Source organism: Sporobolomyces koalae, assembly GCF_050403365.1.
Source record: "Sporobolomyces koalae JCM15063 DNA, S_koalae_JCM15063T_v1_ctg29, whole genome shotgun sequence".
Lineage (NCBI taxonomy): Eukaryota > Fungi > Basidiomycota > Microbotryomycetes > Sporidiobolales > Sporidiobolaceae > Sporobolomyces > Sporobolomyces koalae.
In genome coordinates, this window is record NW_027481742.1 from 1 (window position 1) to 13,844 (window position 13,844).

Genomic DNA, 13,844 nt, shown 5'->3' on the forward strand with positions numbered 1-13,844 from the left:
TTTAACCCCCCCCCCCCCCCCCCCCCCCCGGCAGTCTTCCCTCGTTGTCCTTTCTTTTTCGGTTGATACGGGTTCCCTATTGTTTTGTTTTGCAAAAAAGAACAACAACATTCAAAAGTCCAGTCTGGAACGGGACCTCCTGCCGAGATGGCGCATCTAACCCTCATGCGAATTCCCATCATGGTGAAATCTCGACGAGCCATCTCCAGTAGTTGATTTCAGTCGAGATGGTTTTCGCGATCGAATCGTCTCGAGTTTGATCAAGCTCTCGCAGAGGTTGTCCGATCGTTTCATCTTGTACTCGCGCATCAGTCACGTTGGCGTGTTGTGGCGTCAACACGATCCTCTTCAACTTTTGAAACCCGTGTAACAAGACTCGAACTAGATCGTCTCGGCCGTTCGGATGATCACGACGATAGAGTTCGAGACTGTAGAAATTCTCGAGTCCGAGCTCGCGCAGGTGGATCAAGTGATTCGCGAACAAGTCGAGGACCTCGAACAGGGCCAAACTCGTCCGTGATCCGATCGAGAGCGTTTCGAGGTTTGGACAATTTGTCGAAATCGTCACTAGCAAATGTCGATTGTCGGTAGTTTGGTTCGCTGAACTCGTACGCAGGACGGTCAAGGTCGAACCGAACGTCTCCAAGATTCGATCGAGCGTTTCAGGGGCGGAAGTCAATTGGTGTTCTTTGAGTACGAGTGACTTGAGCGTCGTACGAGACGTGTACAACAACCGGTAGACGTAGTTGAACGACAGTTTCGAGTTGCGCAAGAGATCGAGTTGGAAATGTTCGAGTTTGAACCCGAGCACTTCAGGTTCTTCGTCAGAGTCGACCAATTCGTCATCTTCCTCGAGAGGATCCTCGACTCGCAATCGAGCCATCAACTTCAAGTGGGTCACCCTCGCGAGTGGGTTCGACCAGAGTTGGAAATCTCGAATCGTGAATTTGGCGCTCCCCCACTGCTCTCGTACGGACGGATCAAAGTTGATCACCCATGGGTCTTGTGATTCGTACCCTTCTCCGAACCTGATTTCGCGCAGTCGAGACCCGTTCGTGATGATCGTTCGAGAGAACCGTTCTTGGTGCGAGATGGTGACGAACGGGATCGCGATCGTTTCACAGTTTGGACACAACGCGACGAGTCGAATCAAGAGGGTGGAAACGTCGATCCGGTTCTTTGGGATCCCTTCCGACAAGATCCTCGTGGACCACTGTCCGAGGGATCCGAGATTGCGAACTCGGGTAGCCAACCCTGAACGGTCGTGTTCGAGCGTGTGGACGAGATGTTCAACTCGTTCAAACGTGCGTCCTGGAGGGGTCGTGTCTGGGGGATCGAACGAGATGAAGGGAGTGTGGAACAAGACGGGTTGAGCGATGTGGTGCATCGCGCGAGAGACGCGACAGAGTGACAAGAGCGCGCGCGTGAGGGGGATCGGGGCCAAGTAGGTGGGCAGCACCGTGTCGACGAGGTACTGCACAATGTCCCACGACAGGGACACGGTATCGGAGTCCATCGAGCGCCGGCACAATGTGGGGACAAGAGAAAAGCGTCGTAGGCGAGCGGGCGAACGTTAGGGGTGGATCAGGTAGCTGAATGGCGTCGGTGTGACATGTTTGCAGCACAGGCAGTCGTGGGTGGGTGCGTCGATTGAGATCAAGAAGATATCAAAAAAGTTGCGATGTCAACCTTGTCATTCGCCGTCACCAAGTTCCGAAACCTCGTATCAGCTGGCGCCTATCGTGGCTTCGTTCGCTCGGTTACGACCGTATCGACCTCATGTCGCATTGACGCTCCGACGCCATTCGAGTTCGTACCGCTCGGTGCCCGCTTTGCGCGAATTGCTCGCCGCGCATTACCACCGCCTCGATCGGGATGTCCCGCTGCGCGAGCACGAACGTACCGCCGGTCAGGAGCTGCAATGGCTTGAACAACGCGCGAGGGCTGAAGGGTACGGCTCGGGCAACTGGCAAACTCGCTTGAATGCCATGGTTCGCGACATGGTCGAGCATGACAAACCTCTCGCTTACGTCCTCGGTCCGTCTCTCCCAGATTCACTACGAAAAGGCTTGACTCTGATAAAACAAATCGCAATTTTACCAGGTAGTCAACCATTCCATCCATTGCCGGTCGACCTCGTCGTACGCGCTCCAATCCTCGTCCCTCGACCCGAAACCGAGCACTGGGTTCTGCACTTGTCCGAGACGATCCTTTCGACTGCCACTCTCGCAAATGATCGCCCATTCCGGATCCTCGACTTGGGCACTGGCACCGGATGCATCGCGCTCGGGCTGACCCAATCCCTCGTGACTTCGAATCGATTCCCAAGCGTTTCGACTCTCGCGATCGATCAATCGAACGAAGCCGTCACGCTCGCTCGCGAGAACGTCGAACGGTGCAAGTTGGAACCCTCGGTTCAAGTCGTAAAACTCGACCTGTTCGATTCCGACTTTGCACACAGAGTCGTCGACGATCGAGAAGGAGGACACCAAAGGTTCAATCTCGTCGTTTCCAACCCACCTTACATTACTCGCACCGAGTTTGAATCGTTGGATCCGAGTGTCAAGAATTGGGAAGACCGAGCGGCACTCGTGGGAGAACGACCATCTAGTACCACTGGTTCCGATCTCGATGATGGATTGATCTTTTACCACAAGATTGCTTCCATGCTCGACGATTTGCTGGTACCTGGGCGTGACGAGTTGGGACCGGGACCTCATGTCGCGTTCGAAGTGGGCAAAGGTCAGGCGAGGGCAGTTGAAACTCTCTTGAGTGAACGAGGGTTCAAATCAGAGATCGTCTCGGATCCTTGGGGAATAGAGAGAGCCGTGTTTGCGTGGAAACTTTGATCGTCTCCTCTAGGGAGATCAAACCATAGACCTTTATTTTAGACTTTAGATGCTCTCGCCAAAAACCGAAAACAGTGTTGTAAAAGATCTCGACACCTTTGATTGTGAAAAGTAGGAGTGTGTGTTTGCGTGAAAAGCAGAAAGTACAGTACATGGTGGTCGTGAAAGAAAGATGGAATCGAGATATAAAAGGGCGAGGTTTCTTTGCCAAAGGTCATGCGAGCTTTTTCCTCTTCCGTCCTCAGACGGCCCGTCACCCTACGCTGGTTTTTGCCGTCCTTTACCGATGGCCCCGAAGTGCTCGCCTCTCCCCTCCTCCACTACTGTACCCTTCCTCATCACTGTCTTCCCTCAACGTGAACTTGTCCATGTGCAAATCCTCCCCTCCATGGTAATCAAACAGAGGTGCTTCTGCCGGTACCCCTCCACTGATCAACCCTCCACTGCGATACATGTTGGTGCTCCTCCTGCCAGTTGGATCGTCCGTATCACTCGCCATACTCAACCTCCCTCCTCCGGCTCCTCCATTACTCTGACTGGTACGCATGAGTCCTCCTCCACCACCATCGAGGAGTGAACGACGAGGGTGAGACAATCGACGATGATGGTTCGAACTTTCGTTCTCCGACCTCGACAAGTTCAGGAGGTAAACTCCGAGACAGATGACGAACAGTCCACACAAGAGGGACAACGTGTTGGCACCTCCAGTCGTGTTGAGTCCGTGGAACAGGATGATCGATGCGAGGAGCGTACAGGACGAGAACCCGACAAAGTATGAAGGGTTGACGACCGTGGTCGGGAACAGATCGAGTGCCTGGGAGAGTTTTTGCAGTCAGCAGTGGGCCAAAAACCGACTTCGGCTCAAAAAAAGATCGAAAGAGAAAAAAGGGGAAAAGCGCGCGCGCTTACCTTGTTGAAATAGTTCATCTGAACCGCGATGCACCCCACGACCGTGACCGCAAAGATCCACGTTCCGGCTCGCCACAGTTGGTTGTTACCCGCGAACGTGAGTTTGAGCGCGACTCCGAACCCTTTGACCGCCATGACCGAGACGCTCCCGACGAGCGAACAGATCGAGATGTACACGAGTGGGTTTGACGTGCCGTGTTTGGGCGCGATCCGATAGATCGCGTACAGCGAGTAACACAAGACAACGAGACAGTAGAACATGAACCCTGAACCCATGCGTACCAAACGATCAGTGTTGCGCGTGGGTCCAGAAGTGTTGAAACGTACCCGGTTGAAGGGCATAATCGAGAATTTCGTCGACTGTCGCAATCTCTTTGTCTTCGGGCGCATGCAGCACGATGATGAGCGAGCCGACGAGGCACAGTGAACATCCAGAAATGCCTATCGGCCCGAGTCGCTCGCCGAGGAAGAACGCTGCGAGAACGGCACTGTAGGTAGAGAGGATTGGCGACGTGTATTGTCAGGTTCGGAGCAAGGACTCTCGACCGAGACCAGGGGTTATTCGTACCCGATCAGGACTGAGAGGGCGCCTAGTGGCGTTACGAGTACTGGAGGTGCAAAAGTGTAGGCCGCAAAATTTGCAACTGCACAAATGTCGATCCGGGTCAGTTACCTCGCGCAAAGAACTTGAAGGATGAGAGGTAGTTGTACCTTCTCCAACGACCACTAGAGAATCAAGGTACAATGTGGTTCCTTCGTCAATTTTTGCTCTTGGAGGAGGCACGGCACTCGAGATCGGGCAGGTGAACTCACTCGTCAGCATGCCTGCCCACCAGAGTCCGTTCTTGAGGTACGAGTAGCTGTCGCTCGAGAAGCCATCACTTTGATCGGCTGCGCTTATCAGGCCCTACATAGCAAACCATCCCGCAAGTTCGAGCACAGCAAACGAATCAGTATCCGTAGGGCAACGAGCGATTACGCAAGGCTGAAACGCGTAGTTTGGCCAGAGTTGAGGGACGAGGAATTTCGGAGCTGACCTTTTTCGTGATGATGAATGAAGTGCCGATTGCGATCGAGCTACTGATCGCCAATGCGAGGCCAATGTACTTGTCTCCGGGAGAGACGGACGAGATCTCGCTCACTGGGCGATTCCCACCCAAGTCAGTGTCATTCGCGCTGTCCACGGAACTCGTAAAGAGACTCACTTGTTTCACGGCTAGCTCCAGATCAAGGGACAAGTAGAACGCGTTCGAAGATCCAAAGTCGGGGGAAAGCAGGCGCAACGAGTGATGAGACGGAAGCCGACTGCGCGCGCGGAAAAGGTTGAAATCACCGGAAAGGCTGATCGGGTGAACAGAGTGACTGGGTCGGCGCGTTGTCTGTAAGCTGTAAGGAACACCTGGAGCTCGGGCTCGGAGACACGGCGAGCCTGTGTTCAATCGTCGAGGCGGAAGTCAATATCGTTTCGAACACGCGCGCGCGAGATTTCGTGCGGCGGCACGCGCGGGGGTTCTGCACCATCGACTTGTGACACTCTCGCTGAACAATTTCTCCGCAGCCTGTTAGAGCGACGACGTGTACAGTACAAGCATGGTACACTCGAGGGTAAAAAGAAGAGACGTGGAGTAAAAGGGGGTCGTCAAACAAAGTACAACGCGAAGGCATAGCGGAGTGGAAACAGGGAAAGCGGTGTGGACGGCACAGAACAACGACAAGGAACACGGACAAGAAGCATCGGTCACAGGAGGAGAAAGAGTTGAGAAAACTGGAAACACGCGACTGAAACGAACATAGTACAGGGTAGGTCAAAGCGGAGATGACGGGGCTGAGAAAACCGGCAGATAAGGTAACGGTGACGGATCTACGCAGTCCAACATAGCAGATGAGTTTTGCATTTTTTTCGGGAAAGCTAGAGAATCGAAGAGAGAGAGAGCAAGCTGTAGGCGTACCACGGATGTCGTCAAGCTCGCCGCTGCCTCCTCTCCTTCCTCTCTTCCCGCCGATTCGCACGCCGATCTTGGCGCTCGATCTTGCGTACGGCTTTCGCCGCTCTTCTGATATGCTTCTCGCCTTTCGACGCAACAGCATCCATCGACTTGCGCACGCGGTCCGATCCGACGACGCGGTCGTGCACGAGTTTCGTTCCGAAGTTGACTCGGCTCTTGATCGATCCGTAGACGTCCTGGACTGTCGCTCGTACTCGAAGACCTTCGTGTTTCGAGGCGCGACCGATTCGCGTACCGATTTCTTTCCACGCCGCCTTGATCTCCTTTCTCGCATGGCGCAGTTCCTTCGTACTTGCCTCGACTCGTGCGCGGCAGTAATCTCGCACGATTGGATAGCGGGCGAGTCGGACCGACAACCCCGAGAGGACGGCGAATCGCTCCTCGGAGCGCTTCGAGTCTCGCACGACGTGTTCTTGGACCACCTGTTTGATTTCATGGCGCACCTTTCTTTCGAGGCCTTCGAAGAAAGTCCAAATGTCGTTGAGAACGTCCTTGGCATCGTCTACAGGTTGAGCTCGATAGTCTTGTTCCGGTTCGTTCTCGACCATGGCAACCGAACGTCCGAACTGAGAGTCGACACCGAGTATGACTTGTTCTTGAACCTGGGGCACGACGGTCTTGCGGCGGTGTCTCCTGTCTCTACGGAGGTTCTTGCGGTGGTAACCTGCGGTGCGGTGTACGAGTTGAGCTTCGATCCTACGCTCGAGCGCTCCACATCGTGCCGCATGTTCCCACATCCTTTCCTTCAGCCTCTTGTGTCCCGCAACTCCGTAGAGGACGTTGCGTTCGAGTCTCGCGTCGGCCTCGGCATCAGCATCCGCTTCCGGATCGAGAGGAGGGTCAATCGAGTATACTGGGGTCACTTTGGGCGGGGCGGGGAGGCGAGGCCGAGAGACAAACGCGAGCGAGACCGGAGGAGTTGCGGTGGGAAGCGTGTGGTGCTGCAGGACAGATGTGCTTGGCTCGACGGCAGTTGGAACTGTTGCGGGCACTTGGACCTCGAACTCGAGATCGCGCTCTTCATGCCGGTCGAGTACAGGCTCATCACCATGTTGGAGAGGTAAGCGAGTCGAGACTCGGAGAAGATTGCGTACGAGGTCGAGAGGACCGAGCGCGACATCGTATCGCACTTGCTGAATAGTGGCGATGCCGGCAAGAGCGATGCCCGTCAGGGTCAGACCCAGCATGAGCTTGCTCATCAAGCCCAAGACCGGGCTCGCGGATCGAACTCGGCGGTCTTGGTCTGCGGCTTTCGCGATCCGGTCGAGTTGCAAGGTCATCGAGCTCGACTTCTCCGATCCGCTGGCGACTTCGAGTGACTTATCAAATTCGACTTTTGAACATGACGAAGCTCGGCGAGAACGAACCGGAGACGGTACCGAGATCGAGCTCGATGCAGATGTGAGCGCGGGCACGACCGTTTGCGACGAGTGGACTGACGAGAAGTCGGTTTGGGAAGATTCGATCGATGCCGTTGGTCCGGTGCTGAGCGGAGGAGCCGCGTCAGAAGGCGTGGTCAAGGTCGATCTCCATCTACCAACCTTGTCTTCGGGATCGAGGTCCGATTTCTTGGGAGCCTTTGATCTGATGATTGTCGACGACGAAGGGGACGATCGTAGGAATCCCGCCCTAGGGGACGAGACAGATGCAGGAAGTGCAGCGTCCGCCGGAGGAGGGGTGGAAGTCATGTCGGCGGCGTCGAGCATGAGTGAATAAGCGCCGCCATCGACCAAGATCGAGTTGTCGAGTTCTTTGCAGTCAGCGGAGACATCCGAGTGTGAAGTCAGGCTCGCGGCGGGCGAGCGGGGAGGTGCCGGGCGAGATGCGGTGACATCGACATCCGAATCTGCCCATGCGGAAGTGGCTATCGGATCCGGGAAGGACAAGGTCATGCGCCTCACGGTCGGATTGCGCGTGCGAGCGTGTGAGGACGAGGTCGACTGCGACGACGAAGTTGAATCACTAGGAAGTTGGCGCAGTTCCTGTGAGGCGAGTAGGTCGAACTCTTCCTCGTCAGGATCGATCTCGTTCTCGAGCCCCTCTGCGTCCTCTTCGAGGTCGGACGTGTCCGAGGGAGAGGACCAGTCGGACGCGGCTTCGTCGGACGAGAGCGAAAGTGAGTGAGGATCTTCGCCGGGCGCGGCGGCGGCTTGCGAAGGTGCAGATCCTTCGATGCGGGTCGGGGACGAAGGAGAGTACGACATGGGACGAGGTTCACGAGTCATCCTGCAAATCAAGAACTTCAGCGTGTGTACGCAGGACTCGCGGAGGAGTCCAAGTGGGGTGTGGCGCACATTCGCAGGCCAGAGTCAGCTATCGCGCAACCAGGCCCGCTCGACGTGACACGGTATCACCCGGTAGACTATCTCGAATCGTCAATTCTGAGTCAGCAGCGCCCAGGGATGTGCGATAATGGCTGTCTGCGCTCGCGTGCCTCGGCTGCTTCGCCCGGGCGTGCGTGCGCAGATCCGCAAAGACCCGCTCGTCGCGCCATGGCGGTCCTGAGCAGCGCGGAAGGCAGATTCGAGGCGCAGACTCACGCTGAGAGCCAAGATGGTCCAGTCGGTCGTTATCGGCAGGACGAGAGGGCCTGAGACTCGCACGAACTGACTAGTCAGCGCCGTGCCCCGTCGGTGCTCGCGGCACACACGAGGCTCGTCCAATCGCTGTAGCTCACCCGACAGGCTCGTCTTGGACGTGCAAGCGGTCCAGCCCAGCGAAGCGAGACCGTCAAGATCGAATGTGGGGGAAAGCTGAGCGAGGTCGGAGCGAGGTCGCGGTGATGCTCGGACGGCGTGGAGGGCAGAACAGTGAGATCGTCGATTGCAGTGACTGTAGAGTCGGATCCGGCGAGTTGGTCTCGCGCTGTACAGCAGTCCAAGCGAACAAGACGGGCAATCGAAATTCAAGTGGTTCTAATTCGAGCCATGAATACCACTTGAATTCATTTTGTTGTATTCCCTAGAAACGCAAAAGATAATCTCTCGAAGTCAGCGCGTCCCGCCGCATCTGCATCGCAGCTCGCCGCACCTCGACATGTCGTCAACGAAGCGGAGCAATGAGTTTGAAGATCGCGACGACCCGAGCAAGCAGGTCAAGACCGAGGGAGATGCCGCCCCGGCGAGCGCAACCGCAACCGCGCTGTCCGAGGCAGAAAAGGCAGCCGAAGCAGCAGGTGCGTTCCAGCTTCTCTGTTTGCACTGGTTATGATCGTGGTGTTCGCGTGCGTGCGCGTGCGCGAGAACGCAGCGAGACCGGACCGGGAGACTGGGTGGATCGATCGACGCTCGCTTGATCAACACGTGCAATCGGAGGTGCAGCAGCGCGTCTGTCGGGTGCAGCTCTAAATAATTCGACGCCGCCTCGAGCAGTTGAATCACCTGCAGCCGCCGGGTGAACAGACTACAGACTGTGTCGAGAGACAGCTGCTGACCTCGCTTCGTCCCGCACCGGTCCCCTTTATGGCCAACAGCCGCGATCGCAGCACGACTAGCTCAACAGTACAACCCTAAACCTCCTGTGCAAGACAAGGGTGATGCAGGAGGCAGGGACTTTGCGCAAGTCTCGGTATTTCCCTCGCGAGAGAAGCCGCACTCCTGACCCGACCCTGTCCATTATAGCTTCTTCAAGGACATCGAGATCAACGACTTGCGCAACCGCTACTTGCTCACGAAAGGACCTACCCAGCAACAGGTACGACGCTCTCCAAATAGAATCGTGTGTTCGCATTCGGGAGCTGATGCGCGTTTGCCCTCGTCTCACAGATTCTGCAAGACACCGGTGCCTCTGTATTGACCAAGGGTGTCTGGTACCCGGACAAGAGCATGGCGACTGACAAGGATCCCGCACTGTACCTCCATATCAGCGCCGTACGCAACCCATTCTCCTCGTTCCCGTTTCGCATCACCCCTCGCTGACGATCACCCCTACGACATGTTTGACAGGAGACGCAAGAGAAGCTCGACGAAGGTATCAAAGCTGTAGAGGCCCTCATCGCACAAGAACTACAGCCCCTAGTGTACGACCGCAGCAGAAAGTTTGAACAATCTGGCGACCGCGACAACGGGTACGGCGGACGAGTGCGTATTTGGAATTTTTTTCTCTCGGCCCCCAACACCTAGCCGCGTGTGTTGACACTTCATTCGCTCATTCGCATTGTCAGCGGAAATGGGAGGAGGAAAAAGTACCTCTCGAATTTGAACCCCTGCGAAACTTCAACATTCGCGCGAAAACTGTCGGTCCAGGTGTAAGTCGTAGTCTCGTACCTTTGTCGGAACCGCCAGGGACTCGATCGCTGACGAGTGGGACCTACACACAGGGTTTGTTCGTCAAATGGATTCAGCAAGAGACGCAGACCCGAGTCCAGATCAAAGGAATCGGTTCAGGTTACGTCGAGACGGACACGGGAGTCGAGAGTCAAGAGCCGATGCACATCTCGGTGACCGGTCCCGATCGCGCCATGATTGACAAAGCCGTCGAGTGGGCAAAAGACTTGATCGAGTCGGTCCGAGAGAAGCATGTCGAAGCGAGAAAGATGATCGAAGAGTCGGATCGATTGAGGATGCAAGGACACCAGCAACATGGAGGCCAGTACGGTCAACCCATACACTACGCTCAACAACCTTACCAACCCCAACAACACCAAGATTACAACTACCAAGTGAGCGATATTCGAAATTTCGCCCTCCTCTCTACCTCCCTTTTCGTCTCTCGCAACGATACTCATCCTAGATTTTCTATTTATACAGGCAAACCAATACGCTCAACCGGGACTCACGGCTCCTCTGCCTCCCGGCGAAGCACCTCCTCCCCCTCCCTCGGCCCCTACGGGTCAAGATGCTGCCGCTGCCACCGCTGCCGCAGGTGCTGCTTCCAGCGGCATGACTACCGAACAATGGACGGCGTACTGGAACTCTCTCGATCCTGCATCTCAAGCATACTATACCCAGTTGCGTTTCTTTCTCTCTCTCTCTCTTCTTGTTATATCACAACTGACATTGAATCTGGGGGAAAACTCCCTTTGATTGTCTTTTTCTAGATATTACGCCGCCGCGTATGCTGGATACGGAACTCAACAACAACAACCACAACAACCGGCCGCTCCAACTCCTGCACCTCCGAGTTCGGCCCCGCCACCTCCACCTCCTCCTCCTCCTGCAGATGAACCTCCGAAAGGTGGTGCAGGAGCTTATGGTGCTGTACCTCCTCCACCAGGACTGTAGGCAAAGATGCTCGACAGGGGAGAGAGGGTTTTTTTCTTTCGTAGTCACTCTACTGTCTTTTGACAAAAACTGGACTGCAAGTTGTGTGTGTGCATGTGTGTGTACAAACAAAGAACTACTCTTGAATTAGAGAGGTCCTCTTCGTAGGGAAGAGACAAGTGACTCGCAAAGAATATTGCATCTCGCCAGTGGTAAGGAAAATGCTCGTGAAAAAGAATGTGTGATTTCAAATGAGTGGACGTGATACCTCCTGACTAGCAGTGAGCGTGCAACAAAAAAGTGAGAGTAGCCGGAGCGAAAGAACGAATGTAGAGTAGAACTTGGGATCGGAATGAATGAATAAACGAACAAGGTGAGATCATGGAAGAAAGGTCGAAGCTCAACGGCAGGATGGAGCGAAGCGAGAGAGACCAAAAGACCGGGTAATCAAGCGTGAATCGGGTATTATCGGGGGAGAGAGGAAAAGCAGTGCACTTTCAAGCAGGGGTCACGATCCAGTGCTGGTTCTCGTCAGACTATCGAAAAAGAAAACGAGTTAGCTTTGTTTCGCTATTGCGGAACGCCGTGACAGAGGTCAATGGCTCACATCGTCGAATTCGGCAAGCGCGACAGACTTGTACCCTCCGAACGTATCAATCACATTTGGGGTGATTGCACGGGTAGCCATGTCGAGCGAGTGATCGACGGCAAGGCTGACGAGGAAGGACCCAGTCAGCTGATTTGTATGAATCGAGGCAGTGTGAAAATGAAAGGAAAAGGGCGCACAAGCAGACCCGCTGAGAACCACTGGCACGCTTCGAGGGGAGCGCACGCTTGTGCCTCTTGTGCATGCGTTCGTGCGAGTGGAATCCATCGCGCTTCTGGAGAGAGGCACGGTACGCCGCGAGGTCGTCCTTGCACTCGATGTGTCCACCTTCGGTCACGTATCCCGGGTGGCGGTCGAGCCACCAACCGGGGTGGCGACAGATCCAGGTCGAACGGTCACTCTTGTCGAGCACCTTGGACTGCTTTGGTTTCCATGCGCCATACTTGTTGCCGCTGACGTTGTCATCATCGTCGTCGCTGTCCTTTGAAGTCGGTGTTGATACTGCGAGCGATTTGCTGGCAGAAGGTTTCGATCCGGTCGACGCGAGCTTGACTTGGGCATTCAAGTTGACCACCTTCTTCGAGGCATCGTCATTGTCGTCGTTGGAAGAGCCACAGGGAACCTGGCCAAGTGAAACACATGTCAAGGATCGCCTTGCGTGTACCTGTGTGAGCCGGGAAAGTAGCGCACGAGCTTCCAAAATTGCTTGGCAACCTCGAGCGTATCCGTTCCATCCTTGCCACCGCCAACCTCTGACATTTGCGCATGGACCGGAACGAAGCGAGTGAGCTCGGTCTGTGCATGACGAGGCGGGAGGGGAAGGGACGCAACGCACTGCAAGCGTACGAGACAGCGGCGATGTTGTGCCCTTCATCGTGACCCCACTGCGACGATGCACATTTCTGGAGACCCTGAATGAACGTTCCGGCCCAAGTTTGCCATTTGACGCCCGACTGGCCGTACTGCGAATCTTGTCCGAGCGTGACAGGCTGCTTGTCGTTTCCGGTGATCAGGTTGGTCGTGTCCCCTGGTCTGAATACGGCGCGGGGTCAGCTCGCACACGGACGCGGTGCGAGGGGTGCGAGAGCGGGCATTCACCGGTCAAAGTATAGGTATTTGCCCGTCTTTGCGTTCTGAATTCGCTCGCACGGGGATGTCGCTCTCGGGTCAGCTCTGTGCTTGTTTGATAGTCGTAAGAGGGCGAGCGAGCTGAATTCCCGCGCCACCTGGTTCGCGATTGCCGCCGCAGGAACCCCGCTCGCGCCTCGTCGAAAGGGGTTCAGCTCACCTGCACGTAGTAGTCTCCCTCGAGATCGATCGCCTGGGTCTGTAGAGACGGTGTCGTCGATGTGGATGCGATGTCAGCGGTGGCGCAGGAGGATTACCAGGGCGGAGAACGTACGGTGAGTTTGACAAACGTCTTGACATTGTCAATGATGCCTTGGGCATGAACGGCGGATGCTGCGAGGGTGAGCAGCGCGAGGGACGAGGTCGTCTTCATCTTCGAACCCAAGCGTGTTGAGGGACGGCGAAAAGAGTCGAGTCGAGGGAAGGAAGGCGGTGCGTGGGTTCGAGTGAGCAACACCGAGGGATAATCGTCACGGAACGCGGTGTGAGCGAGGGAGTGCTACTGCTCGTGGGGACCAAGGACCTGCTTGGAGAGAGTCGGGAAGCGATAGTGCGGAAGGAGAGGGGGAGGCGACAGGCAGGAACACAAACGGGCAAGCTGCGGCCAGGGAGTTGCGCGACCAGCGCTCGGCATGCGCACTGTTTTTCTGGGCAAAATGACCTAGGCGCGCGTGCGCGAACCGCGTCGTGCACGTCCACAGCGCCCTACTCTCTGCTCTCTCTCGGACTCTCAGTCCAGTGTTGAGCCGCGTGAAGTCGCCTGGCTGATTCGATAGCAGTAAAGGGTCTGAGCTGTGACGCAGACCGTTGAACAAGCAAGTTCGCCCCACGAGGCGAAACAGTCCTAGACTCTACTGTAGTAACGAGCTTTCTAACATCGCGGCTGCATGCTCCAACGCTGCGAGCGAAATAAAGAAGGGGAAATTTGAGGACAAGCGGCGAGAGCTCGAGACGCGACGCGACGGGCCAACCTCCATCAGCCCGCCGGTCGTCCCCTCTCCTCCCACCTCGACCTCGATCTCGCGCCTCCGATCCATCGTCTATACTCGCTCACCAGATTTGCTTGTTGCCGGCCACCGAGAACCACCTCCACCACGATAGCAGGACTATCCGTCACGACGACACCGACCCGCCTCCTCTCTAA

At 55.9% G+C, this 13,844-nt stretch overlaps 5 protein-coding genes across 5 annotated transcripts; 2 read left to right on the forward strand and 3 right to left on the reverse strand.

The window, feature by feature from the left end:
* Positions 1-178: 178 nt before the first annotated feature.
* JCM15063_004444 (uncharacterized protein) lies at positions 179-1,516 on the reverse strand (the record flags this gene model as incomplete). Its single annotated transcript, XM_076679914.1, has 1 exon — positions 179-1,516. One exon carries the CDS (start codon positions 1,514-1,516, stop codon positions 179-181), a length of 1,338 nt encoding a protein of 445 aa, XP_076532891.1.
* Positions 1,517-1,988: 472 nt separating this feature from the next.
* MTQ1 (S-adenosylmethionine-dependent methyltransferase) lies at positions 1,989-2,849 on the forward strand (the record flags this gene model as incomplete). The annotated part of the gene is made up of 2 exons (XM_076679915.1): positions 1,989-2,037; positions 2,104-2,849. 2 exons carry the CDS (start codon positions 1,989-1,991, stop codon positions 2,847-2,849), a joined length of 795 nt encoding a protein of 264 aa, XP_076532892.1.
* A 280-nt stretch (positions 2,850-3,129) lies between these two features.
* On the reverse strand, positions 3,130-7,968 carry JCM15063_004446 (uncharacterized protein; the record flags this gene model as incomplete). The annotated part of the gene is made up of 8 exons (XM_076679916.1): positions 3,130-3,663; positions 3,759-4,024; positions 4,086-4,246; positions 4,327-4,402; positions 4,470-4,484; positions 4,572-4,665; positions 4,796-4,899; positions 5,769-7,968. 8 exons carry the CDS (start codon positions 7,966-7,968, stop codon positions 3,130-3,132), a joined length of 3,450 nt encoding a protein of 1,149 aa, XP_076532893.1.
* An 832-nt stretch (positions 7,969-8,800) lies between these two features.
* JCM15063_004447 (KH domain-containing protein) lies at positions 8,801-10,986 on the forward strand (the record flags this gene model as incomplete). The annotated part of the gene is made up of 9 exons (XM_076679917.1): positions 8,801-8,939; positions 9,237-9,331; positions 9,395-9,457; positions 9,529-9,633; positions 9,709-9,843; positions 9,927-10,010; positions 10,083-10,424; positions 10,513-10,712; positions 10,803-10,986. The coding sequence occupies 9 exons, from the start codon at positions 8,801-8,803 to the stop codon at positions 10,984-10,986; spliced, it is 1,347 nt and encodes a 448-aa protein (XP_076532894.1).
* A 476-nt stretch (positions 10,987-11,462) lies between these two features.
* On the reverse strand, positions 11,463-13,073 carry JCM15063_004448 (uncharacterized protein; the record flags this gene model as incomplete). Its single annotated transcript, XM_076679918.1, has 8 exons — positions 11,463-11,501; positions 11,573-11,678; positions 11,752-12,194; positions 12,263-12,324; positions 12,408-12,604; positions 12,671-12,705; positions 12,861-12,899; positions 12,975-13,073. The coding sequence occupies 8 exons, from the start codon at positions 13,071-13,073 to the stop codon at positions 11,463-11,465; spliced, it is 1,020 nt and encodes a 339-aa protein (XP_076532895.1).
* Between the last annotated feature and the right edge of the window lie 771 nt (positions 13,074-13,844).